The 25,479-nt window shown below is 43.8% G+C and overlaps 1 protein-coding gene and 2 long non-coding RNA genes across 6 annotated transcripts; all 3 read right to left on the reverse strand.

The window, feature by feature from the left end:
* Positions 1–424: 424 nt before the first annotated feature.
* On the reverse strand, positions 425–13,809 carry LOC111845963 (tetratricopeptide repeat protein 39C-like). 3 transcript variants are annotated; one of them, XM_023815737.2, is made up of 14 exons: positions 13,253–13,809; positions 9,340–9,388; positions 6,748–6,873; positions 6,530–6,644; positions 5,954–6,293; positions 5,115–5,283; positions 4,883–4,976; positions 4,596–4,703; positions 4,288–4,397; positions 4,001–4,124; positions 3,017–3,114; positions 2,832–2,936; positions 2,548–2,586; positions 425–2,053 (listed from the first exon to the last, which is right to left on the reverse strand). In XM_023815737.2, the coding sequence occupies exons 1-14, from the start codon at positions 13,390–13,392 to the stop codon at positions 1,964–1,966; spliced, it is 1,707 nt and encodes a 568-aa protein (XP_023671505.1). In that variant the 5' UTR covers positions 13,393–13,809; the 3' UTR covers positions 425–1,963. The 3 variants fall into 3 exon arrangements, with proteins under 3 accessions (XP_023671505.1, XP_023671504.1, XP_023671508.1); XM_023815736.2 differs by having other exon boundaries at positions 6,733–6,873; positions 13,253–13,808; XM_023815740.2 differs by lacking the exons at positions 5,954–6,293; positions 6,530–6,644; positions 6,748–6,873; positions 9,340–9,388; positions 13,253–13,809 and adding an exon at positions 5,714–5,946.
* A 2,112-nt stretch (positions 13,810–15,921) lies between these two features.
* LOC111845830 (uncharacterized) lies at positions 15,922–18,004 on the reverse strand. The gene is made up of 3 exons (XR_002838738.2): positions 17,883–18,004; positions 17,481–17,573; positions 15,922–17,381 (listed from the first exon to the last, which is right to left on the reverse strand). It is a non-coding gene; the product is annotated as an uncharacterized lncRNA (long non-coding RNA).
* Positions 18,005–18,206: 202 nt separating this feature from the next.
* Positions 18,207–22,735, reverse strand: LOC140589050 (uncharacterized). Of its 2 annotated transcripts, XR_011990240.1 has the most exons (4): positions 22,428–22,735; positions 20,656–20,718; positions 20,245–20,561; positions 18,207–19,228 (listed from the first exon to the last, which is right to left on the reverse strand). It is a non-coding gene; the product is annotated as an uncharacterized lncRNA (long non-coding RNA). The 2 variants fall into 2 exon arrangements; XR_011990241.1 differs by lacking the exon at positions 20,245–20,561.
* Positions 22,736–25,479: the final 2,744 nt, after the last annotated feature.

Below are 25,479 nucleotides of genomic sequence, written 5' to 3' on the forward strand. Positions count from 1 at the left end.
GGTGCTAACACACTGGTGACCCAAAAAAGTGCAGATACCATCTGCTACAGAGGGGTGAATCCAGGTTTGCACAAACTATAATAAGTGGTACCTTTCAAAATAATCATTTTAAATGTGCAATAACATACATCATCGGCTGATACTAAAATTAGTTCAGTAAATATTGAGAGTCGTGTCTTGGGTTAAATGGCATTTGTTGGATAGTTAATGGCTTTAATGAGGGTGTTAGGTAGAATTGTAGCACCGTAATTAGCATTGTAATTGTTTACCTCCTGAATATACAATTTTAATGAAAGCATTGTGACCTATGAATAGTACCTTGGAATTTCACTGTCCTTGGTGGTTACTGTCAGCTAAAGTTAAATTAGTTTTGAATTGTCTGTGTTTTTCTCTATTAATAATGAAACAATGAACACAAAGCGACTGATATATTCAAGGCCTTTTATTGACATCACAATTTGTCACTGAGGTCTCTTGCTATCTGGTGCAGAAAACCCCTCACTGCCCCCTATCGCACCTAGAAATTCACGTTGCCACATTTTTGTTTATAAGATTTAAGAAGTACTTAGAAACAAAATACTGCATATGCACCAATCCCCAGCACACACAGACATAATCACCCCTTATCACACCCCAGGTTAATAATATTACTTGTGTGGTGTATTAAATATCATGTATTATATATACTGTATCATGCCTTACCAATGCATGTTGCCCACATCAGATAAACGTTCAGAACATGTAAAGCTCCTGTTTTTCAGCTGGTCACTAATTTATGTGGGTTATTCTGAGTGTTAGTGGACTTGTGTCCGATCCTTAAAAATCAATGCTAGTCACACACATTGAATAATGAACTTCAGCTTATAATTACAGTAACAGACAAAATACTGCTGTGTTCCTGGGAACGCTCCCCCCCCCCCCCCCCCAAACAACTTGAGTATTTATTGCTGTCTGACCGCACCTCGGAGTGACTGATATACTGTATAAAACACAGGCCAGCCTTAACCATTCTAGTTCTACTGGTATAGAAAATCACTCGTCACTGGTGTGGTCCAGTAGAAAAGTGAGAGTTCAATGCATTCAGTAAAGAAAGTTTAGGAAGTAACAGTCACAAATATCATTATTCCAACCTTAAAAGGAGGATCCTCCAGTTGTTCCTATCATATATCGAATTAAATATATCCAGATTATTTCTGTATTAAAGCACATTCCATTAAATATTTACATAAATTACTTTGTTATAAAGGATTGAAGTCCCTAATAAAGTAACAAAAAATACAGAATTCCAAGCTCAAAAATATGTGTAATGTTTCTTGAAACAGCACGTATAGTGACCCAGACGGTGACCTAGACTGGTCCGTGAATTCCACTAGGGTGAGTCCTTTTGATTATTCCCAGAATACAAAGTTTGGGGCATCATTTTCATAAGAACACGTATGTGAACCAAACCTAGTCCAGCAGCCTCAACCCCAGAAGCCAACTACAGTATCACATCTTATCTTCAGTTTCCTTTCAGTATTTTTTTTGGCAGCATGAATAAACCTGTTAGACAGTTAACATCTGCCTGTATGGTAGTGTAGTATATATGTTATATGTATATGTTTGTGAGGTGGCGCTTGGTTTTTCTTGCCCAAAGCCTAAATGGTATTATAAATGGCCATTCACTTGTGAACACAATACTGCCAGTAAACTGCCTTTGTGCGGGAACCCAGCATTAAACTACGCATTTCTTATAACAAGCACCAAAACCAACCATCAACGACATTAAATGTGTTCACTCACTCTGAGACACTGGAAAAAGTAAACAAATTTTCTTTAAAAAGTCGACAGGGTGCAGCAAGGGACAGCCAGACTGCCCATGACAAGGAGGTGTTCAACACAGTGTAGGTGTGATTTTATTTGGGGGGGGGGGGGGGGTGTGCTGGATGTGGGGTAGGGCTGGGTGAAGAGGCGGGGTCAAAGGTCACTGCGAGACCACTTCCTTCAGCGAGGCCAGAGCTGAGTGGATGCGAACCTGCAGCCTGTTCTCAAAGTCATAGCCCATGTAGTCCTCCTATGGGGCACACACACACACACACACACAGACACAGACACACACACACACACACACAGACAAACACATAGTCCATGTATTCATATATTTATGGGGATTCATTATTAATTTCTATGGGTAAAACCCTAATCCCAACTACAACATACCTAAGCCCTACCTAACCCTCACCTTTACCATAAGTAACCATCAAAGCACAAGGCATTTTCATCTTTTCGATTGCAGTCACAGATTTTTATAAAATTGAAATTATCCTAGTGGGAACCGAAAAAATGTCCCCACAATATAAAAATGTATAGATTTTTAATCACATTGTGGGGAAATCTAGTCCCCGCAATGTAATAATTACAAAAATGCATTTTGCACCAGAATAAGCGGCTCATTCAAAAATACACACCAGCCATTCAATTGCCCATTTCTATACTCGTTTGTAATGTATCTTTTTGATCCAAAATTTCCATTTTACAGCAATGGACACCTCAACAGCTGTGACTTACCTTTGCCCTCAGAAGCAGGGCTCTTCCCTTCCCTACGGACTGCAAGCAAACACACACAACATCATTAGTGACTGCTCAACATTATAAATGTACATTTAATGTATCAATGCATCAATCTTAAGAACAATAAGGAAGATTGAGACTTTGAATAAATACTCCAATCATCAATCCATCTGTCTATCCTCTATCCACTTATCCTGGTTACACAGATACTTTAATCAGCTAATATACTGTAAACATGGCACCCCACTTGATTAACGACCTCACCAGCCCCGCCTCCTCACCTCCGGTTTCTCCAGCAGGACACAGCCCAGCTCATAACAGGCATACGGCTGCACGTAGGAATTAGTCTGCCGGCCCACCTCGTCCCTGGCAGCGAGCTGGAAGAACTGTAGCCCAACGGGGAAATAAGCACATCAAATGTGGCTCTCAGAAGGAGCTTGGCCCTGGGGCAAGGGCATCTACATACCTGCACCGCATCCCTCCTGTTGCCCAGGCATTTGTGGATGGAACCCAGTAGAAGGTTCTTCAGGCCGGCGAAGGAAACATCATCTATACCCTGTAGAACTGAAAGGAGACAGGGGGATGCTCAGTGTGCAGTGGACATCCTTGAGAAAGACAGACATGTCCACTTCCTCTGTCTGTTAAAAAACTATAGTTACCCACTACCACAACATACTGAAACTGGTCAGCTACAATCCATAAAAATGTGCGAATTTCAGTGGGATATTTTTCTCTAGATTGTCCCTTCCCTCATGCTACCACTAGAGGGCGCCAGTGAGCACTGAACCCTTTACCCATACAGAGTGTGTATTATGGCTCTTTTCCACCGCACCTGGTACCGTACTTTCTTACACTTTCTTTGTCGATTGGTTATGCAAAAAGCCTGCTTCTAAAACACAGTATAACCTCTTGAAAAAAGTTACGAACTCAGAAAACGATAGACAAACTAAAAAAAAATTATTTCGATCTGGTTGAAAGAACAGATATAAAAAGATCAGGATGGCATGTCAGGAAATAAAAAAGTATTTTGTTTAATATACTAGGACAGCACAGTACTTGAAAATTTCCAGATATGGCGATGTGATTTTGCTGTAATAAATATTGGGGTATTTATAAAAAGCAAAATGGAGGGCCATAAAATTTTCACAAACCTGTCCAGGAGTGATTTAACGACATATGAAACGATGAAATATATGAAAATGATTATGATTGTCTGGGTGAACGTATGCGGCGCTCAGCAGAAGTAAACTTTAAAATGATTTCTCAAACATATATATCTTATTAAATATATAAAAGGAATAACCATTAAAATTGCAAAGCTTGTTAAGTGTTTTATTTTTAAATGTTTTTAAAAATGTTTTAGCGAAACTTTAACTCCCTGCGGTATAATGTCCGTACAGAATTGAAGTGCCCTTAGGCTCAGAGGCACCGTCTGGAGGCCTAAGCTCACCCTGGCTCATGAGCTGCAGCTTGGTGGAGGAGCAGTTGGAGAGGGCCTTCCACAGGTACAGAACTTCTATGGTAGCCAGGATGCACAGATCTTTGGTGGGGGGCATTCTTCGGAGCTTCTCAGCCTGAAAGGAAATCGGGACGCCCATTAGCCAGCCAGCTATCACTTTAGAAGTCTAAAAACCATCTAGATGCTTCTATCATAACTGGCATGGTTATTTCGATCCTCACTGTAGAGCAAAGATCTGGCCTTTGCCAGGGGTGGGGTGGGGTGGGGGGGTAACCGACCTTCTTCACGGCAAACTGTTCGATCTGATTGTTCTTCCGTTTGAAGAGCTTCTGGACATCTCTAAAGACACCGATGGCTCCTTCCAGATCTCCGGCAGCACCTTGGCACACTTGAATGAGAAGGCAGTGTAAGGACCAAGTTAAGCCTTAGCATCAGCTTGTTTCTGGCTGCCCATATATGGGGATCAGGAATGGTGTCTGATGGGGAGTTCCAAACAGCAAGAGATTTAGTCTTTGTTCCGTTCATTTTGAGGTTCAACCAAATGGCAGATTGTGACATGCTAGCTAGTATGCAACCAGACACAAACCTCCAGTTAAGTAGGCGTAGTAACACTGGGACCATCGGGACTCGTTCTTCAGCCTCTCAAAAGACTTGTAGGCATCTATGAAGTTCATCTCGATCATGCTGCACCACCCTGCAACCAGCGGAAACATCTGAAATGTCCTTGATGTTGGAGGCATGTGTACAAAACTCACAACAAGCGACAAGCTTGATGGACCAATCTGTGTATCAGTATGCTGTCTGATATGAAGTAATTAGTGACCAGTGGCTAATTTGCTAGCTTGTCAGACCGGAAGGGCGGGTAGGCAGTACCGATTTCGTACAAGCACACGTGCTGGATCTCTCGCTGATCTGTGGCCAGTTCCAAAGCATCATTGAAGGAATTTAAGGCACTGTTTATCTGGCACTGAAACACAATGGGGGAAGGGGGGAGTGATCGAGACATCACATTCCAAGCCAAGCTACCCAGAAGCTCCATTCTTGGGATGGTAAAATGATTGAGGGAAGCAGGGTTGGCGGCCAGACAGAGGGCCAGGCGCTGTACCTCCAGGCGCTGGACCCTGCCTTTGAAGAACATGAAGAGGGAGGAGCTGGGATAGACCGCTTCCTTTTCCCGGAGGATGGCCTTGGCCTCCATCAAGCCCTCGCGCGTGTCCGAGCCATCCAGGGCGAAGAAGGGCAGCACAACGGTGTGGTACCAGAGCAGGGCCAACCTGTGGGGCGTGAAGGAGTGAGGGAGAGTCACTCAGGCCTGCAATGGCACTACCTCCATGACACACTGCATTGAGTGCCATTGTTCATACCAATAAGTTGTTGCGCTCTCCTCTCACTAACCAATGACATGAAACATTACTAGTATAGTGATGATATCTTCATCTCTTTCTTCTAATTCAGGATTCTCCAATTCTGGTACTGGAGGCCCAGTTTGCAGTTTGCTGATGTCCCTGCCCAGACATACCGACTAAACCTGGTAATTAGCTGAGTTAGATGTGTTTGAGTAGGGAAATCTGCAAACTGTGCTGCAAACTGGCCTTCCAGTAGTTTTGGATTCTGCAGAACCTTTCTCTAATTGTAGATCATTAGTTCCATCTTTGTTTGACTGGCTATGAATGTCATAGCGGAACCAAAAGGCTACCTGGTTACCTATGAAGGAAGCAAGTTCCAAAGATCTTCTAACATCATAGATTGATTCTGTACAAGAGTGCATCATGCTCAAAGAATGATACATTCTGCAAAATGTGTAGGTTCTGTTGACAGCAAAGACAAACACAATTATGAGGAACATAACGTGTGGTAAATATACAGTATGCACTGTGAGGTGTAAAAAACTGCAAAAGAACAGAAGATGAGTCCGGGTGAGGCTCAGACGGTGCACCTACTCACGTAGCAAGAGGGGCCTTCATGTCCTTACTTTCACTGGCATACGTGAGGGAGGAGAGCCCCTGCAACCGGTCACCGGGAAACCCCAGAAGGTTGATGATCTTCAGCAGGTTCGGCGGCACCATGGAGATGCACAGGTGGAAGAGGCCATAGCCGAAACTGACTGAGCCTTTGAGGCGGCCCAGGGCCTCGGCCGTGGGGCGGACCAGGGCGTTGTCATTGACCTGGTCAGAGGAAGAGGACGCTCGCCTCTGGTATGATTCCTGCAGGATGCTGATGTCACTGTGACACTTGTTGTACATCTTCCAAGCCTTGCGAAGGATCCAGCCACCTTTGATATATGCTGGTGAGGAGTGGAGGTACAGAGATGCCTTACAACACTTACAGCACAATTAGCTACTGTTTCGTTAAGAAGAACAAACATGCACTCTCACTGATGTCTAGGCACTGACTACTCTTACGGTCTGGTAAGTCCTAACACTACAGCACCTCGGTGAGGCCAAACCTGTTTGAACCATGCGGTGCTTTATGGAAGGGCTCAACAGCACCTCCTACAGGAGAGGAGCGGCAGGGGCGAACCTGAGATCTCCTGTTTGACGAATGAAAGCACGGCCAGATAAACCTGGCAGTCGGCCACGATGATCTGCCTCTGGAGCCGGTCCACCTCCGTCACGCCTGAACTCTGGGAGTCCATCTGCATGGAGAAATGCACAGACACTCTCCATTTTTAAACTCTTTGCACTTTCGTGGCTAATAAAAACCGTCGGCTCTCTGGGGCCTACAGAAAGAGTGCTCACGCTCCGCTTGATCTTGTTCTTGATGGTCTCGATAACTCCGATGTCACTCTCACACATCCTCTCCGTGATCCTCAGGTCATCGCACGCCATCTGCATCTTCTCCTCCTCAAACGTCATCATGGCGTTCTGTGGCAGCCGGCACGCGACATGTGACGTGACACGCTACACACTTCACACACACGCAACGCGCTTCCACAGACGCCAAAAATCAATACGATATTTATAACAACAGCTCTTAGAATGGCTTTCAAAACGCATGAATCCTGAGGCTTAGTAGGGCATGAAAGCCCCTCTGTAAAACACTTAACTGATGTATGCTGCTGTCTGGAAGCAGAAAGGGTTCAATACAATCCCTTCATATATCGCCGTCAAAAAGACTCAGATACAATCTACTAACAGCCTCAGTATAGCTCTAAACATCACATGCTGGATCAGTGAGTTTCAAGTTAAAGCTGTTTAGTATCTCCCACATCCTGGTGCTCTAGTAACAAAATCGTGACCTGAGAGAGAGACAGGATCACTAACGGCAGAATAACCAAGACTGAATCTGGCAAGATTTTTGCAAAGGACCAGACCAGATCAGAAAATAAATAAACATGCAAAGAAACAGATCAACTGATCAAATTTATCAGCGAAGATCAATTCAGGGTTGACTGATTAATTGGCTGAATCAACTGAAACTAATGGAGCACATTTACCATCTGATAAAGTCAGACGAGCCCAAAGCATGAGTTGATTTCCTGCTTCTTTAGCTACCTCAAACATAGAAAGCCAAGTTTTCTTTTACTGCGACTGTAAATATGTACGTTAACAATCTACACACCGATAACACTTATTGAAAAACCTTAATTATTTCAAATCTCTGAGTGTTTAATAAGGTGTTTAATAAGAACGATAATCTCTTAGTATCAATCCACCATGTAAAGGAAATTAAAAAGGGATAAAATTACAATCCCATTGTGTGTGATAGCTATCATCAGAAAACAGTTCTTGAAAGACACGCGCAATTAGCTTTACGGATTAATAGGGGCAGCACCTGGATCAGTAACAGTTTGATCGAACCTAAATAACGAGGTAAATTATTACTGATATCTTTAAGCTCGGTGTCTTGTCCATGGCACAAAGCTGCCACCTGCTGTCTGATTTTCTGAAGTGCAGAATTAAGGAACTTAATTCCTGTCGAACCATGTAACTGATAAAAAGGCTTAAATCAGTAAATATGTTTACGATAGAAAATATGCAATTTGAAATATATTTATCACTATTTAACATCCATCTGGTTAAAAATAATCAATAAGCACGTGCAAATATACACCTGTACAAAGATTCAATTCTTAGCTGCATCAGCAACAATGTAAAGGTTAAGTGTCAGATACCTTATGGTGTTTAACCATATCTGCTGTGTTGCTGTGAAGAAGATGAAGTCAACATGGGAACATGGATGGAAGACTGTGACTGCTGTCATTTCAGGTTAGAACGTCAGGTCAGGTGAGACTGGGGCAAACATCAAGCTGCACTTTTAAGCTGTTTAAGCCCAGTGTAGAAGCAGAGGGGAACTTGCGGGACAAAAAGAGCAATGAATAAGTAATAAGATGAAGGGGATGATATTCTCTTGGTTCAGTAGAAAGCAAGCTAAGGATGTAAAATGGTGGAGGCGGGGAAATGTCTGAGGCGATGGAGACAGAGAAAAAGATGGAGGTGAGGGAGGAAGAGAAGATGGGAGTGAGGGAGAAAGAGGAGGAGTAAAGCCTTAAGGGAGATGGAGGGAAAGGAGAGACAGCATCTGAGGTGAAGGAGAAAAAGTAGGTGACAGTGGACGGAGCAGAGCAGACAGGCATTGGGGTGGTGGAGACAGTGATGGAGGAGAAACGTGTCAACAGCTCTTAATCTGGAGGTCTGGGAGGTGTAGACATGGAGTTATTGATGACTGTCTTGGGGGGGGGGGTAGTAGGGGGGTGTTGATGAAGAGATGATGAAGCAGAGGGAGGACACAACCCAGACAGGGAGGGCAAGAAGGTCAGAAATGCAGATGGGTGGAACAGGAGCCCTGAGCACACAGAATGGAGCTGAAGATGATGGAAGATCAGCTGCTAGAGTCAATTCAGTCAAGAGAGCCTTTGGAGACCAAGATGGGGAATCATCCCAGGCAGCTCTATCTGAGCCAAGTGGACCAAGACATCTGCTGTCAACATTCTGGACATCTTAAATTTACACGTTTAGCTGTTGGTAATAAAACTATAAATAAAAATAGCTATTTGGAACTTTAATATTGGACCCAAACACTGATTCAACACAATCAAACAGCTACATGCTTTAGCCTTAGATCATGAAGGGATTTGTGATGTAAACACTTTCAGCTGGGACTCTCGTCTAAGCTGTGGGGTGTGCAGTGACACACCCCGGAGTGTAACAGTACAGCGCAGGAGTAAGTGTTAATGTAGACTGGGCATAAACCACCAGTGCATATACAGACCTGTAGGAAGTTCAATCTGAGCACATGTGTCTTGGGTTAAACATGTTGAAATATGTGATGTGGCAAGGGTGTACATGTACACACAACCACCCCCACCCCCCGCGCCTGCCCCCACTCACCAGGAAGCTGACGAAGCTGGCTCCAAAGCTCATGAGGGGGCTGTGGTACCTGCCGGTTGGGAGGAGAAAAACAAACATGAAAAATAACCGTCACTCAATATCCCCCTAAAATGGCCCCAAGTGTGGCCCTGATTGGATCCCCTCACTTCAGTCATTGTACCAGGTCCGATGCTATTGGTTAAGCTGGAAGCAGTGGGGCGTGGAGCATGATTGTGAAGACTGACAAAACAAACAATGGACAAAGACTCCTGTTATACAGACCTTTCTGGCTGTCATCACACTGCAGCCAAACAGCTGCCAGTCAGGCCCGATCTAACGTCCCTGCTGCTTTGGGCCACATCGCCCATCACACGCACTGTCGCTTTTCAGTTTCGCACTTTAACATGTGATGTGGCGTGGTACTCCCAGAACTCCACCCTCGGCCAAAACAGCCCAACTTTGTTATTTTAAAGCACTATTTTGTATCTGTTAATTATTCATTATTATTATAAAACCAATTATTTAAAAGAGAGTGCATAAATACCAGCATTATACATTATAGAATTTACTTAAACACACATTAGCATATAAAGAATTTCAAGGTGCACGTAAACTGAAGCCCCCACCGGCATCCCGTCACCCAGCACCAGCTGGGAGCTACATTTAGATCGGTGAACGGAAATCCTGTATGATGACATCACTACCGCCAGTGCTCACCTTCACAGTCCTCCTTTTCACAGTACCGACTGTCGAGAGGGAGACACCAGGTGTGTCGTGCACCTAACTATGCTGTCCCTCCCATTTCGGCGCAGGTTGTGTCGCTACAGAGCCCTCAACAACGCACCCGCTAGCTTCCATCGTATGTTGGGTTCCTCTCCTATGTGAGGTTAGGCTTAGGGTTAGGCTTGGGGTTAGGCTTAGGGTTAGGGCCGTCGTGGCTGGTGCTGGGCAGAAAGAGTAAAGAGGTAGATTTGTGCAGATAATACAATGATGGTCTGGTCATCAAATTATCTCTCCACCTTCAAGAAACGTCTCAAGACCCATCTGTTCCAGGAACACCTCTTCTAGCCTGGAACCTCATCATGTTCCCCGAATGATCTTAATGTGGCACTTTCTGCAGATTTGAACAGCTGTCTTATTAGGTTCTCCTCTGTTTAGAAGTTGTTGTGTAGCTCCTGCTCTGATCCTGCTTACACTCGTACCTGGACATTCACTGGAAGCTCAGCCAAGCTGCACTTATGTCTAGTCAATTCCTTGACAGCTGTATGGTTGCAATATGCTGTTTGCCTCACAAACGTACTTCGATCAACTAATAATAGTAATCGATACTACTAAATAAAATAGACGTAAATGGAAAAGATTAGTCATGAGAATACTGTCATACATTAATTAAATAAAGGATGTGCTTAGTAGACGGTATTTTTCACATATTTTTTTTTTAATTGACCTCAGGATCTGCTTGTAAAATTCAGTCATAAGAAACTACAAGAGGTGCGTGGAGTGAAGTGTAACGTTACAGACATGAAAATTAGAAACGCGTTTCAAGTATTATCAGATAAACAGAATGCAGTGAAAAGATTTGTAGCTGGGATCCACGCAGCCTGGACATACAGCAAGACAACCATCGCTGACGCCTGGAGCTCCTCCGAAATCATGCTTCACTGGAGACGACCAATTTGGGGGCAGACCCTTTACTGGGATCAGCCAATCAACAACTGATTCATGCATGAGACTGAGCCAACAGTCCAATAGAGGAGCAGGGAGGCTGGCGGGGGTCTTGAGGTTTGCCGCTACTGGCTGATGCTATCAATGCTGTCAGGGGTCCGATGGCAGTGCCAGAGCTGATGCCATCTCGCCACAAACTGTCAGCTGAAGGCACAGCAAGGAAACGTCTGTCAGCATCGCTATGGAAATAGCCCGGTGTCATGGAAACAGAAGGAGGAGCCCCACGATGGGTGCATCACTGCGCCAAGACAAATGACTGGACGTGGTTATTAAAATGTGTTTGACGACTTGAAGCCAAACACAGGCCATGCTGACATCATCCCAGCTGTCCAAAACGAGACCAGTTCTTCCGAAAACCTCCCACCATCTGTTTACTGGTTACCTCACCCGTAAGTCTGTGGAGCTGGTATTATTATTGGGGTACAGCTGGTTCATTTTAGTACAAAGGTCTCTCAATTGTTAGCTTGACCTCTCTCTATATATATATATATATATATATTCACCTAGGTAGAGGATACACCAGTTACCATTTAGGAACGCCATAGCTTGTTCTGTATGGAAATGGGAGCCTGAAGGAAAAGGAATAACCGATCAATGAAATCCGAGCGCTGCCGATATTCTGCCTTTTTCCCAATCTGGCATTCCTGGCATTCCGGGTGTGCTGTCGCGCCCCCACACGTGCCAGGAAGCAGCATGAATCACGCTCCCGCCTCCTCCTCACATGGCTGCTGTGAGTCACGTGACACGGTGCACCGGGGCCAACATGACACGCCTGCAGGAGGTGCGGTGTATCTGGCCAGCCACACACTCAGATGAGGCAATTACTATACCGAACTGCACCGATCCAGCCTTGGAAAACCAGCAAAGGGCCGAGGTCCGTTTGATAAATTAAGACACAATGCATTATGGGAACTCCCTAGGTCAGAATCTGAAGGGTTTTGTAATACTCGCTCAATGTGATAACAACACCAGCTTATTAAGCTGCAATGTACTGGTGCAGCTTGTGTGGGACGTTTCATGTGGTCTGATGAACTAATGAGCGTCTGAAACCCAGCAATCTGGCTCCGCCTTTTCAACTTGACAGCCCGGGGCAAACTGAACACTGAAACCCGTGCTGTTCCACCAGCGAGGTGGGAGGGTGTGTCGATCTCACAGTGCAGCTGCGGTTCTTCAAAGCTCTGGGGGACACCTTCTCGTCAACCGCAGTGCGAGTCGATCAGGCGTTAACCAACAGTTTCAGCGTTCGTTATGTATGTGTTCCTGGTCCCTGCGCTTGCATCACAGGAAATCCCCTCCTTCTACAGAGACTGTGGGGCCACCACTTACCAGTATTGGTGAGGTAACGCTAGCGAGCGATGTAGTCGGCCCATACTGTAGCCGAGAGCTCGTCTGACTGAGTGCTGGGTTCTTGTCTGGGCCTGTGTTTAATCAGCCCTGTGGAAATCTTTAATAATGCACTTCTGGCATGGAAACGGGCGGGTGCACACTTCCCCTAGGCAGGGGGCCATCACCTGGAGTGTCACTGTCCCCCCCCCCCCCCAGGAAGGGGAGAGGACCTGGAGGTGACAGGCCCAGCCACCCCCAGCTTAGGGGAAGATGGTCCCTTAAGACAGCATTTATGCTGTAAGAGTTCTGCGTGGCCCACACTTAACATACACATTTGCTCACATGAAAGCGTGGGTGTGTACAAATCTTCCATCTTCCACCCACGGGAGCCATATTAGCTCTTTAATCATCACAGACTACATGAGGTGTGCGGAGTGAGGTGTAACGTTACAGGCATGAATATATAGCCTCGGCCGAAAACCGGTTCATGTTTTTTTTCGGGATGAAAAAACAAAAAGCGGCTACTTCCGTGTAGGCGAGCGATTCTGCAAATATGTAAGAGAGCGGTATTATTTTTATAGTAGCTGATTTGCAGTACCTAAGTAATTTAGAATGCACATTCGGCGTTATTTTGGCATTAAGTATTTATTTCAGACAAAATCCCACGCTTAATGCAAAAAGGTAGTGGCATATATTACTGTATGGTTGCACCTGAACAAAATGTAACAATGCCGTTCACTTGATACAGTACTGCAATAATACTGCAAACAGGAATTGATATAACACCGGTGATGGCTGACCGGGTAAAATCAGCGCTATTGCACAGCAGCCGGAGAGAGGGTGCATCTAAAATACGCCCGTTCGCCGGGACGGCAGCCCTTACCGGTATTTTCGGAAGAGCTCATCGCTCTCCCTGAAGCCGTTGTTCAGCAGCAGGTTAATTCCCTGCAGCGCTAGCTCTGCGTCGTCTATGCGCTCCGCTGCGCCCCGGAGCGTGTCCGGGCTCGGTCCGGGACGCTGCATTGCGGACGGTGTCGGGGGCCGGAGCCGGAGTGGGCTGCCGGAGCGCTGGGTATCCTGTCCGACCGTCGCCTCTTTTCACTGTCAGCCCGCCGCCTTCGGAAATGCCACTAGATCGCCCTCATCGACATACTACCTAATAATCTCAATATACCGCTGCGATCTGCAGATAATCTGTGTTTTTCAGAATCTCCTTTTCGCCTGCGGTCTCCATAATGGTCCACATTGATCTCTTATGGTTGCTAATTACTGCTTCCGCAGCGCTGCAATCCGCCTTCCTATACGTTTCATCAGCATCATCTTTGACTGCAGGAGTCGCAGCAAATGGCGCACCGACGCGCTTCTCTCCGAAAGCGCTTCTGCTCAAACACCCCCCTACCGCTCGGCAACCGCAGGTTGCGCTGCGCCGTTCTTCCGAACCGGTATCTGACCACGGTGTTGTCTCCTTCAACCAGATGTCAAAGGCATGCCCCGATACTTTATGCCTTTTCCGTACAATAATAATAATAGTAATCGTCGTAGTAATATGCAGTTTTGGTTCAATCTTAAATACGATTTTAGGTTTGAATTCTGCAAACAAAAAAATACTGTTCATTTCATCAATATAGGCTTGTCTTTATTTTGAAGAACAATATTTTAATCACTATATCATTTTCTGTGCATCTGAGTGCTGTTTCTTTTCCATAAGCAGTATCATACTACAACGCAGGACATCCCGGGGTCAGACCTGAAGCATTTAAATTTGGTTCATTAAAGCCATTCATTAAAATTAATACGTAATGCTAATTAACCAGTAATATGGCTGCTTTATGACCATTAAACTCTGATTGGTTCCACTGATAGTAGCTGTATATAGTTGGCCTAAGTAATAAATGATCGTATTTGTACCTTAAACTGCAGTGGAAATTTGCATTAATTATTATTTATTTGGATAATTATATCACACCATTAAGGCTGGGCTAATTATTGATAATCTGTTTTTTTCCCTGGTAAGGCTATGAGGAATTAATATACTAGTATGAACAAGCATGCGGAAGTCAACACAGCACGTATGTGCCTAGATGAAGGCGCATCTAATTTTGAGGAGGGATGTTAGAAACAGATTTATGGATTTATGGATTTTGGCTCCGGCCAAGGCATGCTTCCATCCAGCAGAGCGGCACCTCACAGTCGCAAGACGGAGGACCGAGTGCTCGCCTTGACGTCACGTGAGACAGACAGACAGACACACACACACACACACAAATATACACAGACACACACAAAGATATACACACACAGATGTATACACATACCCAGACACCTTGATGAAATAGTCCCGGAGGCCACTAAAAATCTTTTCATTGTCATACTGAAGGCAATGAACCCCCCCCCCCCCCCACCCTGCTGTTCTCCGAGTGACACTGGATCCTCTGTAGGTTGTATCTGCCGCAGTGCCAGTTTGCCTCAATGGTCGGGGGGGGGGGGGGATACATACATTGTTCTTGCGTGCTACAGCACAGTGACTCTAGAACCCAGCAGGAGAGCAGCCCCTCTCCCATCCCCCCTGCACCCACACACACCTCTATATCCTGGATGTTTTCGACGTACAAGGTATGGTAGTACAATTTAGGGGGATCTTCTGCAGTGCGGTTCTTGAACTGGTACTTCTCCCTGCCGGAGAGCGAGAGCTGGAGAGCACGCAGGATGAGCAGAGTAGGCAGGCCTGTGGGCTTTGACATCCTCCCATCTTGGTGTTCACCACTGGTGCCTCTAGGACAGCCCCTTCCACCGTGGGTCAGCATGAGAATACTAACTGAAGTACAACTCAAATATCAGTCATAAAATACTTAGATGTACAAATAACCGTATATGTAATATGAGCTGAACAATAAAGGTGTAGGAAACATTTTGACTTGGATAACTGCACCAGGCAGAAAAACTAAGACATGTTATGAAATCTGATGAATCGAACATTCAAACCTCGTAGGCAGGAAGTCTTACATCTTGCGTTAACAGTGACAAGTGGAAGTGAAAAAGCAATATTTGACTGAACTACAGTAAAATGTAAATAAAAAGCAAAGTCTTAAACACTTAAGTACCAAATATAGGAAGTATAGCTACTTACCTTGAACCTACCATTACAAAAAAAGCAGAAAAGAAATTCCTATAAATCAGCATATACAGTGGTGCCTGCGGTTCACGAACACAATCCGTTCCAGGAAAGTGGTCGCGAACCAATATGTACGCAAACCAAGGCAATTTTTCCCTTAAGAAAACATTGAAATTTTATTAAGTCGTTCACAAGCTGTAATGATCGCGCTCCACCAGGCAGGCAGGCAGTCGGCACAGACAAGGCAGACAGGCGAAGATCCAAAGACAGGGTTTATTCGGGGAGACAGGGCAGACAGCAACTAACTCACACGCAGACTAAAATACGCAGGACAAGCCGAAAACAACAGGCAACAGGTGATCACAATCGGGAATTAACACGAGGTAACGAGGGGGGCATGGCACACAGGAGGCGCGAACGAGCAGGTCATGACAGAACCCCCCCCCCCAAAGGCGTGCACTCCGGGCGTGCCCCAGGGGAGGCGACAGACGAGATGAGACCAGGGACATGGAACCTGGAAAACAAGAGCAAAACACATCAACAGGGCACAGGGAACAAGACCGACACGCAGAACAGAGACAGCAACTCAGACAACAACCGACAAACCACGGGAAAAGCAAACAGGCACAGGGGCAACACCGGAGACACAGGGGGAACACCAATGGGAGGAACGAAGGGGCCAGGAGTGAACGAAGGAGAAACAGGAGGACGAGGGGCGGGCACAAAGGCATGTATAGATATGCTACTGCTAAAAACCATGACAAAGATTTTTATCAATCACTGAAAGGTACCGCTATAACGCACGTTCTCTCTCTCTTTCTTTTTTCAGATTTTCGACCTCTGAAGAGACATAGTAACGACACACATCTACAACAAGTTTTTTATACATTCCACAACTGTTCTGGGGCATAATATACACTTCTTCGTGTTTCGGGTGGTTCTTTGGGGCACTTTTGGGGGATGTTTGTGTGTACTTTGGTTTGTCAAGAGCGGAATAGCTATCTTTCCCTGTAATACATATTCTCAATTCCAAGAAATACGGTTGTGGATACCCATAGCTATTTAAAGGTAACAATCTGTAAAACTGTGACTTCCACCATGAAGAGAGTTCTGACCAATGTGTTGACTCGTGATTAAGTCCATTTGAAGCGCAGCTGAAAGTCATGCAATTTGGCGACAGGTAGGATAAAATGGATGCACCAATTGATAATAAGGGTCAGCAGCTAGAGAAGGGTGGAGGGAAGAGAAAAACTGAAGAAGTTATGACATACCATGACTTACTAATTCTAACACTAATCCAGGCCCATGGAATCCCAATCCTAAACCCATCCTCAACCATAGTTAGGATGAGTAAACGCAGTAAGTCACTCCACTCCCCATGGCTGCATATCATACATTCATCATATATTTAAACAGAGGTTTGCAGTCAGACCTAAAAGTTCAGTAAATTTCAGCCTATGTGCAGCTTAATCAATTCTGTCAAAACATCAGAACAAGGAAAACATCCATGAAGGCATTGAAGCGAAAAAACAGAAGACAACTCCTAAAAATCTGATAAGGAAACCTGACAATGAACTTTGTCAGCTGGTGTTCGCCTCTCATGCAAACCACTCAGTTTTCAGCTACTGAATCTTTACATTTGGCTAGAGCCCATCCAAATTCACCATGATCTTCTGGAAAACCTCGAAGGTGTATCTGAGGTTTTCTGGAAAGCTTACATCAAGGGCATAAATGAGCCCAAGCAGCATGATGAATCCCATGATGACACTGCCTAGTTTGTTCAAGACTTTAATGCCTTCAGTCACAATTCCCACGTCCTCTGACTCCTCATCCCCAACTCTTTGGATCGTCTAAAGCCCCAGGTTGTGGTGATCCTCTCTCTGTCCTCAGTAGCGGAGACCTGAACAACAACACAGAACACTTGTGTCACGTAAAAAGCTGAACATCACAAATAGAAAACTATATACAATGTATGTAAGTTATATTGTGGTCAACTTACTAGATATTCCTTGAAGAAAGAGTCAGGATCTTCACTGAGGTAGATGACAAGGCTACTCAGGATGCGCTCCCTCTTGGTGTTGATGTTGTCACTCTAAAGCACAAGTGACAAATCACAACAGAGTTTAACATAACGTGAGTGCAATGGTGCCACAATGAGGGGAGCAGGTTGTCTGAATAGTAGAGGGTTGTATCTGTCGCTAGTTGCCTTGCATGCTTTATACAGCCATTTGTGGGTGTGTGAGAGGGTGAATGAAATGCAAACACTGTAAAGCGCTTTTGATAAAAGTGCTGTATAAGCAGGCCATTTATCATCGATCAAATGTGTTTAAATGAGCAGCCATGGACAAGAAAACCTTACAATATCCACACAAATACAATGAAAAAATGTATTTCTGCTAACCAGATGCATTGATCGCCAGGATACTCTTGATCCTTTGTCCCTTCGCTCCTCATTTGCTCTTGAAGATCTGTATCAGCTGGTCTGAAGAGTGATCCAGCTGTGACATGAATTTTGGAAGCAGTGGTGATCTGCAAGAACTCTGGATTACCAGAAAAATATTATTAAACAAAATGCAGCCATTTGTTAATAGTTTATTATATTTAATGCCATATAAGGATGCTCGATCGTTGGCAAATTCAAATTGCAGTTGTGAAGCAATCAATCACCATGGACAATAATAAAAACAGTCAACACATACAATCATACACATTTACTTACTTCACTCTGCTGGAACAAGGCAGGCCATCTATTTCTCAACTCTCCTATCATGGGCCTCTAGGCATATTTGAGAGAAGGTTTTTCCATTTTTGCTTTTATCATCATGTCATTGTCACACTTTTTCTGTTCTGACAATAAAGCGATTCTCTCTTCCTTGGACCTTTCTGTGGTTTCGCCTTTTGGGTGTAGAGGAATGTAGTTAACTTCAGCCTGCCTTCTCGTTTGTGCTTCAAGGAGTTCACAAGGATTTCAGGATGTCCAAGTTGCCCAAGCTTTGTCCGATAGTCTTGCATTTTATACTTAAGTGACTGTTTCCAACCGCAAAATCCTGTCCTGGATCCCAGCTGCCCCAAACAAGGATGGACCCCCGTCAAAGCTGCTGCTACTTCTTCACACTGATAGTCTTTTTGGGTACTATTGGGTATATTTCATCATTTCTTGGGCTAAGCCATCAAGGATGACTCTTTTCAACTTTTGGCCAGGGTTGAAATATGTTCCATTTGTCTCAAACTCTGTCTTCTTTTGTGTGTAGCTCAAATTCAGCCTCGTACATGAATTTAGGGATCACAATCCTAAGCCAGGAGAACAATCCTGAGGGTATTGTTTCCGGGGATGAATGTGGGGTTGAGGTGCACAGCGTATCAATGCTGCAGGATGAGGCTATTGACAAAGCAGGGTTTTTATGCTCTGGGCACGTGGTCATAGAGGTCTCACCAGGTGAATGTACTGTGTACAAAATGATGTAGGACCCCACAGGTGAAAAGATAGGACAGTATATCACTTTCAGCATGTTTTTATTTTGAATGTCAGACACTGATGTTAGGTTCATAAACTCATTAAAGTCAGCATCCATACAGTATACTGCAACCGGAAGTCCTCTTTCTACTGAAAAAATGTCTTTATTAATATATGCAGTTCTTCCCCTGTTGCTGGAATTCCAGAAACCTGGGGCAGTTTTCTTGAGTCAGACTCGTCACCAAAGATGATCCGCAGCACAGCTGAACTTGCCATTATGGAAAACCTTTAATCTGGAGCAGAAAAGAGACAGAAGGTAGAACAAGAAACCAATGCATTATGGTTATATCTGATTTTATAAGGTTTTTTAAGAACCTGATATCCAGAGCTCAGACTATTTGGATTTAATGACGGCAGTAACCTTTAATGATGACAAATCTTTTCAACATGATCATGCGTAAAACCCCAACCATGTACTCCACAATGGGATATGGGTCTCCCAAGTCAACAAACTCAATTAGGGTAACCTCTCTAGTAAGTGAGGCAGATAGCTCAAATCCGCCATAATGCTCCCTGTACCAAGAACATAGACAAGGGTTCTTCAAATCTGGACCTCGATTCCAAATCCAGGCCTTGTTTTCAGTTCTCCCAGGTAGTTTAGTTTAATAACTAACTTACTGATTTGATTCTGATTGGTCAGAGGCTTCACGCCTGGCTCACAGGTAAAGGAAGGTTGGAAAACCAGCAGTACTCGGACCTCGAGGATTGTGATTTGAATAACCTTGACACAGACCTTTCACTAAAAGCACAACTTCTCCTTAAGAATGCACAGTTGAATGATCTCATTAAATTTAGGAAGCCCATCTACAGATCCGTGTACAATCATGATCCCTTCACTGTAATGAATACCACTGCAAAACACGTTTTTTGCCATATGAAACTCAGTCACATCTGGGTATCTCTGCTTCAGTGTAGACTCCTTCATTAAGGACATCAGCAGGCATGACTGAGACATCTGTGACCTCCAAGGATGATTTCTTGAGACTAAAGGAATGTGTGTGGTAGGCAAGCATGAACTGGTGTTTAATTGCTAGTGAACGAGGTATATTTCTAAAGCAATTTCTATGACCAACAACCTGCTTTAAGAAGCTATGTTTTGCCTCACATCTCAACGTCCTCAGTCCAGTTAGGGGTCCAAAGTAGGTAGATGTTCCAAGAGGGTTAGCAATCTCAAAATCATCCACACAAAGATTTACTGCTATTCTCAAACCTTCATCAGACAGAAAAGGATTTTGTTTGTAGTACTCACCGTCTCTTACAGTTCTGTACTCTCGGAGACAAAGCCAATTGCTGTTTTTGTATTCCTGGAGTTTCAAGATGCTGAAGGAGACTTTTACGAGAGACATTGTAATAGAGGGATGTATTGAAATGTCCTATTCCTCTGGGCATGTAAAATGTACTCAACCGGCTGATGTGACCGTGCGGGTAGCGGCACATGCGTGAGATTAGGTGTCCACTGGGTTGGCCTCAGACCACTGGGTCAAACAGCTGGATGCACATGTTGTCCTTCTCGTAGTTGCCCTGTGACGGCCGCTTTCCGGAGCCGCTCAGCAGCCCGTTACAGATCTGAATGGCAGGAGAGGCTCTCTCACTCTGAGTAAGTGTATAAGTGTGTGTTTGAGCGTGGCTGCGCACTGTACAGTCTGTCTGATACACCCACCTTAAAAACTGTGGTCTTTCTTGGGGAGCGGTCGTCGTTCTGGGAATCCATGGCTGACATGTTCTAGAGGACAGAAGGGGGACCAGAGAAGCATAGTGAGAACCAACACCCCCTTTTTGGCACATACTCACACACATATAGACACTTACATTCACTCACACACACACACATGCACACACTCTGTCAACACACTAAGAAATCCATGTGTGTGTTTCTGTCCATGTGTGTGGCGCATCGGCCAATAACTCCATGGCCTCGCGCACTGGCTTGGTGGCAGTTCTGCTCCGCTCTGGAACTGCAGAGCCCCAGTGGCAGGACCGGCTGAAGCTAATGAAGGTAACACAGCTAATTACAGATACCTGGACAGGGAGGAACGCGCCCTGTCAGCCCCACTCCGGTGCTGCCACCCCGCGGACCCACCATCAGCACCAGCGCCATGTTCTCCATCTCCGCTTCCATATTTTTCAGGTCAGGGCAAAACTCAGAGCAAAAATGGAACCTCAGCCCTGAGTCAACCCAGACTCTGTCACTGAGCGCAGCTTCAATGAGTCTATATTTGTCATTGAGAGAAAATTACCTTCTTTTTCCCGTCATGTTTTCTGTGCACACGGCATTAGCCTCGGGTAGCTAGCCAGAAGCAGACGGATTACCGTAAAGCAAAGTAAAGTAAAAAAAGAAGAATCTGAGTAGTTTTAATTTATTCCGTATTTTGTCATGTATAAAAAGACCTAAAGCGAACACTGTAAGTGGACTACTTGATTACTATAAACTGTATTTGTATTGGAATGATTCTGTGCCAAGCTTTTTGATCACTATAACCGTGATCACTGTAAGCGGGCTCCACTGCATTTGCTTTAACGTACTGTAGATTCAGCTGTATGTTTACAGAGCTAACAGGCTGATGCCTGCAGAACAGCTGAGCCTCATTTAGGGGTTGAACCCAAAGTGTTAAAACTCTAGCGACTGAACTTCTGTGTCAAGTTGTGACCTGAAGCCACAATTAAAAATGCAAACCACCCAAAAATTCATTTGACACAAAAAACAATCCAGTTTGCCCTACTTTAAACAATTAATTAGGTCTTATGTCAGAACAAGGTCAAGCCGTCACACTGTTCTTATCTCCTCAAGAGACAAGAGTAACTTTTGTTGTCTGCATTTACTGTAGATACATGTCAACAATATGAAGTTGACTTAGAATGGCTCATTATGAGTATGTCAATAAAAGGTAATATGTTTAAAGTCCATTTTAAAAATAAGGAACCTCAGCAAGTACACAGCTGTTAACACTGGATCTAAAGAAGTGGAAAAGCCAAAGGGAGATTTCCCTCAGTGCCACGGGTCCTGCAGCGGTCTGCTTAGTTCCACTTCTTTAAGCCCACATTCATGTCATTAAGGCAGTGGATGGACAGACCAAGCAAGCCTTGCAGGCTGTGGACAGACAGGCCATGCAGGGCGTGGACAGATAGGCAGTGCAGGAGAAGCACAAGGACAATTGCACTGGAAAAAAAGTGGACTTCACCAGACAGGACCATACTGGACAAGACAGATAAAACTAAACTGTGCTAACAACTAGATTGATGAGATACAGGTCAGAAGATGACATACACTTATCAGGGGCAGGAATGCCATTTTAATTTTGGGCTTTTAATGATTTATTTGAACCGTTCCTTTTCCAGGGTGGAATAATTATACAACATACATCTTCAGTGATTTTTAAAAACAAAAATTGGGTGCACAAGTTAGAATATATTATCCAAATAACTTGTACTTACAGACATTTTTTTTTTAAATGGCTTTTAAAGACTTTCCCAACTTGTGTAAATCTACAGTTCTCCTTCTTAGACCTTGTAACGTGGTAATGGAGGAAAGCTAAGCCACGAAGCTAATAGTGCAACTCCGGTATCCGTAGTGGAATAAAACAGCGAGGCAGGAGACAGAGTGGAGGGATTTCCACATTGCACATTTATTTTCATTTACAGACCATATGAGCCAGGTCTCACGGCAGATAAACTATACCTTCGGCGAAATAAAGGGTTTTCGGAATAAAACAAAACGTTCGTGGTCTGTAGTATTTCCCCGCGTTCACATTACTGGAGACAAGGAAAACGACTTGGCGTAAAAAGGTGATACGCAGTAACAAAATAAAAGGGGGCGCCACCGTGTGGCGTCAACTGGTAGTGCTCCGTTATACTCTGGCTGTTACAACCTTCACTGAGCTCCTCGGACTTTCCCATTGTTCTGAGTATTGGTCAATCCAATGAGTGCTGTCAAACAAATCGTTTTTATGTTGGTAAAGAGGAATTACCAGCTGTAGTCATGATCACTACTGAGAAGTTAATAAGTTTCAGCCTTGTCAAGTTAAAAGATATTCCAGAACCTTCAACACCACTTAATAAAAGATTTAGGTAAATGTATTGTAATGGCGAGACGCTGAGCCATGTCAACAATGATTAGACGGCAGAGACAGTTCTGGGTTTCAACCACCAGATGGCGTTTATTGCACTCGTACCACTCGAATGCTACCTCTCTACAGGTCCTGCTGCCAATGCCAGCTTTACCAAACAGCACGACTAGAAATTAACATGCGCCAGTCACATTGATAACCTTTAACTACTCTCAAGGGGTCCCACCTGCATCAGGTTGCAGAAAACAGACAAAAGCGGGAAAAAAGGGACACGTTGTGATCCCGATTACCTTCCCCCCCCCCCCCCACCCCCTTCCTCTGATGTCAAAAGTTCACTGAAGGCACAGCAGTGAAAATAGCTGAACGGAGGCATGAGGAGGGGAAGCAGGTGCTTTTGAGATATTTATTTGGGTGGGGGGGGGGGGGCGCTTGCTGGGTTCACTCTTCAGTCAGAGGCCTCTAACTTGCTAGCTTTCAAAAAAATAAAAATAATATATATTTTTATATATACACACACATATTACATATATATAAGATTTACAAAAAACAGCTGCATATGTGCTGGAGTATATTGTATTTGATGTGTTGCTTATGCAATAGCTTGGAGAACACCTGAAATATACATAAGCAGTATATTATACAAATTCAATGTAATGTAATATATAAAGTTAATGTATTATGCACTGTATATAACTTCTAACATATGTGTGTGTGTGTGTGTGTGTGGGGGGGGGGGGGGGGTTCCTGGATTTAAATGTAGATGTTGATGCCACCATCAGAAAATAATTGTCCCTATTTTCATGGCTCACCAAAAGCAATTTTCTAGTCCTGTGAAATTTCATTTGCTGTTCTAAGAAAAAGCATTTTACAAAATTATTGTTTTACAAAGTTAAGAAAGTAAGAGTAACGCATGACCCTGGCCAGTGTGACATGAAATCCACCCAGTAACATCTAACCATCATCGAACCTTCACATAACCATGTTTAGGGTGCCCCCTAGTGGTTTCCAAACCCATTAAAAAATAGTAGCTTAATAATGAATCGAAATGCTTTTTTCTTTCTCAGTTCAGTTCCCTGAGATAAACCAGAACATTCCGTGGTCAGACTCATTATACTTCCTTGTGGAGGAGTAAAGTAAACTTTAGCTACCCTTCGTGAAGTATTTAGCACGTGTGAGATGGGTGTTAAAATGCTGCATTTATTAAAATGCACCCAAGTTTACACATGACCCGTGAAGAAAAGTCTATGGGTTTTTGAGAGAGTTTTCCGTTGTGTGACTGCCTGTTACTAACGTGAACATGGCTGAAGGGGCACCTTTACACTCACCCCCACAATATCTATATAAACTTGTGAGGATAATTGTGCATCACATGATGTGGATTTCATAAGTCATTTCATTTCATTTACACCAGTGTGAACATGGTTGTGAAAGAATTACCATGACTACTGGTACAATCAGATTTTCCTGTTGTCTCTGGAGAGCTTTGGAGCAGATCAAATAATCCAAAAAACAAAGAAACAAATTAATAAAGCTATGATAATGTATTATTAAGGCTTTTGTAGTTTCATGGTTAGTTACATTTGAATTTAGGCACTGAAAAAGAGGGCTCTTTTTTCAGGAAAAATAATTTCTTATCGATGTTGGTTCATTACTTTGTGGATAAAGATTTTAAAATAAAATCTCTTAATACACTGCAATGTATGCTTTATTTACATAAAGACATGCAGTCTCCAAAACTACTTTCACTTTTTATTCCCAGATTCTAAATGTGAAATATATTAAAATACATTTTTCCAGCGGATCTACAAACCATTTTACATCATGAAATAGTCCAAAAGTTCACAACTCTTGAACAATTTATTAAAACTTAAAAACCAAAATTGAGAGACGTAAAAAGTAGTCATACTGATGGAGTGGAATTTTCACCTTTTGCTGCAGCAGATAACGAGATAAGCTTTCCGCATACCGATCTAATGGACTAGATAAGCATACTGGCTTTTTATGAGACACAAGTTACTCGTGAAAAATAAGTTGTACAGGTGATCGGTAAAAATAACATGCTTGTGTAGCTCAATAAAATTCTGGGTAAATCATGGACGATGTATCCGAATCTCGAGCAGGATGATTAGTACATACAGAACACGATCAGAATTAATCCACAATCACAACTTCCCAGAATATTACAGTAAGAGGATTAATTCCATGCCATGTGGGCAACGTAATCGTCCGCAAATTCATCCTAATACAGATTTTCATTGTATCATTAGCAAATAACAAATACAGTACAATAGGTATAGAAGGTAGGAAAGAGGTTTTCCAGGGCTGGTATCAACCCTCTTATCACCCCTTTTTAAGTATCCTATTCTTACTAAGACTTCTGGTCTAGCCGTTCTCTGATAACAGAGAATTCCTTGGTAATA

The sequence above is a fragment of the Paramormyrops kingsleyae genome, chromosome 4 (assembly GCF_048594095.1).
Source record: "Paramormyrops kingsleyae isolate MSU_618 chromosome 4, PKINGS_0.4, whole genome shotgun sequence".
Taxonomy (NCBI): Eukaryota; Metazoa; Chordata; class Actinopteri; order Osteoglossiformes; family Mormyridae; genus Paramormyrops; species Paramormyrops kingsleyae.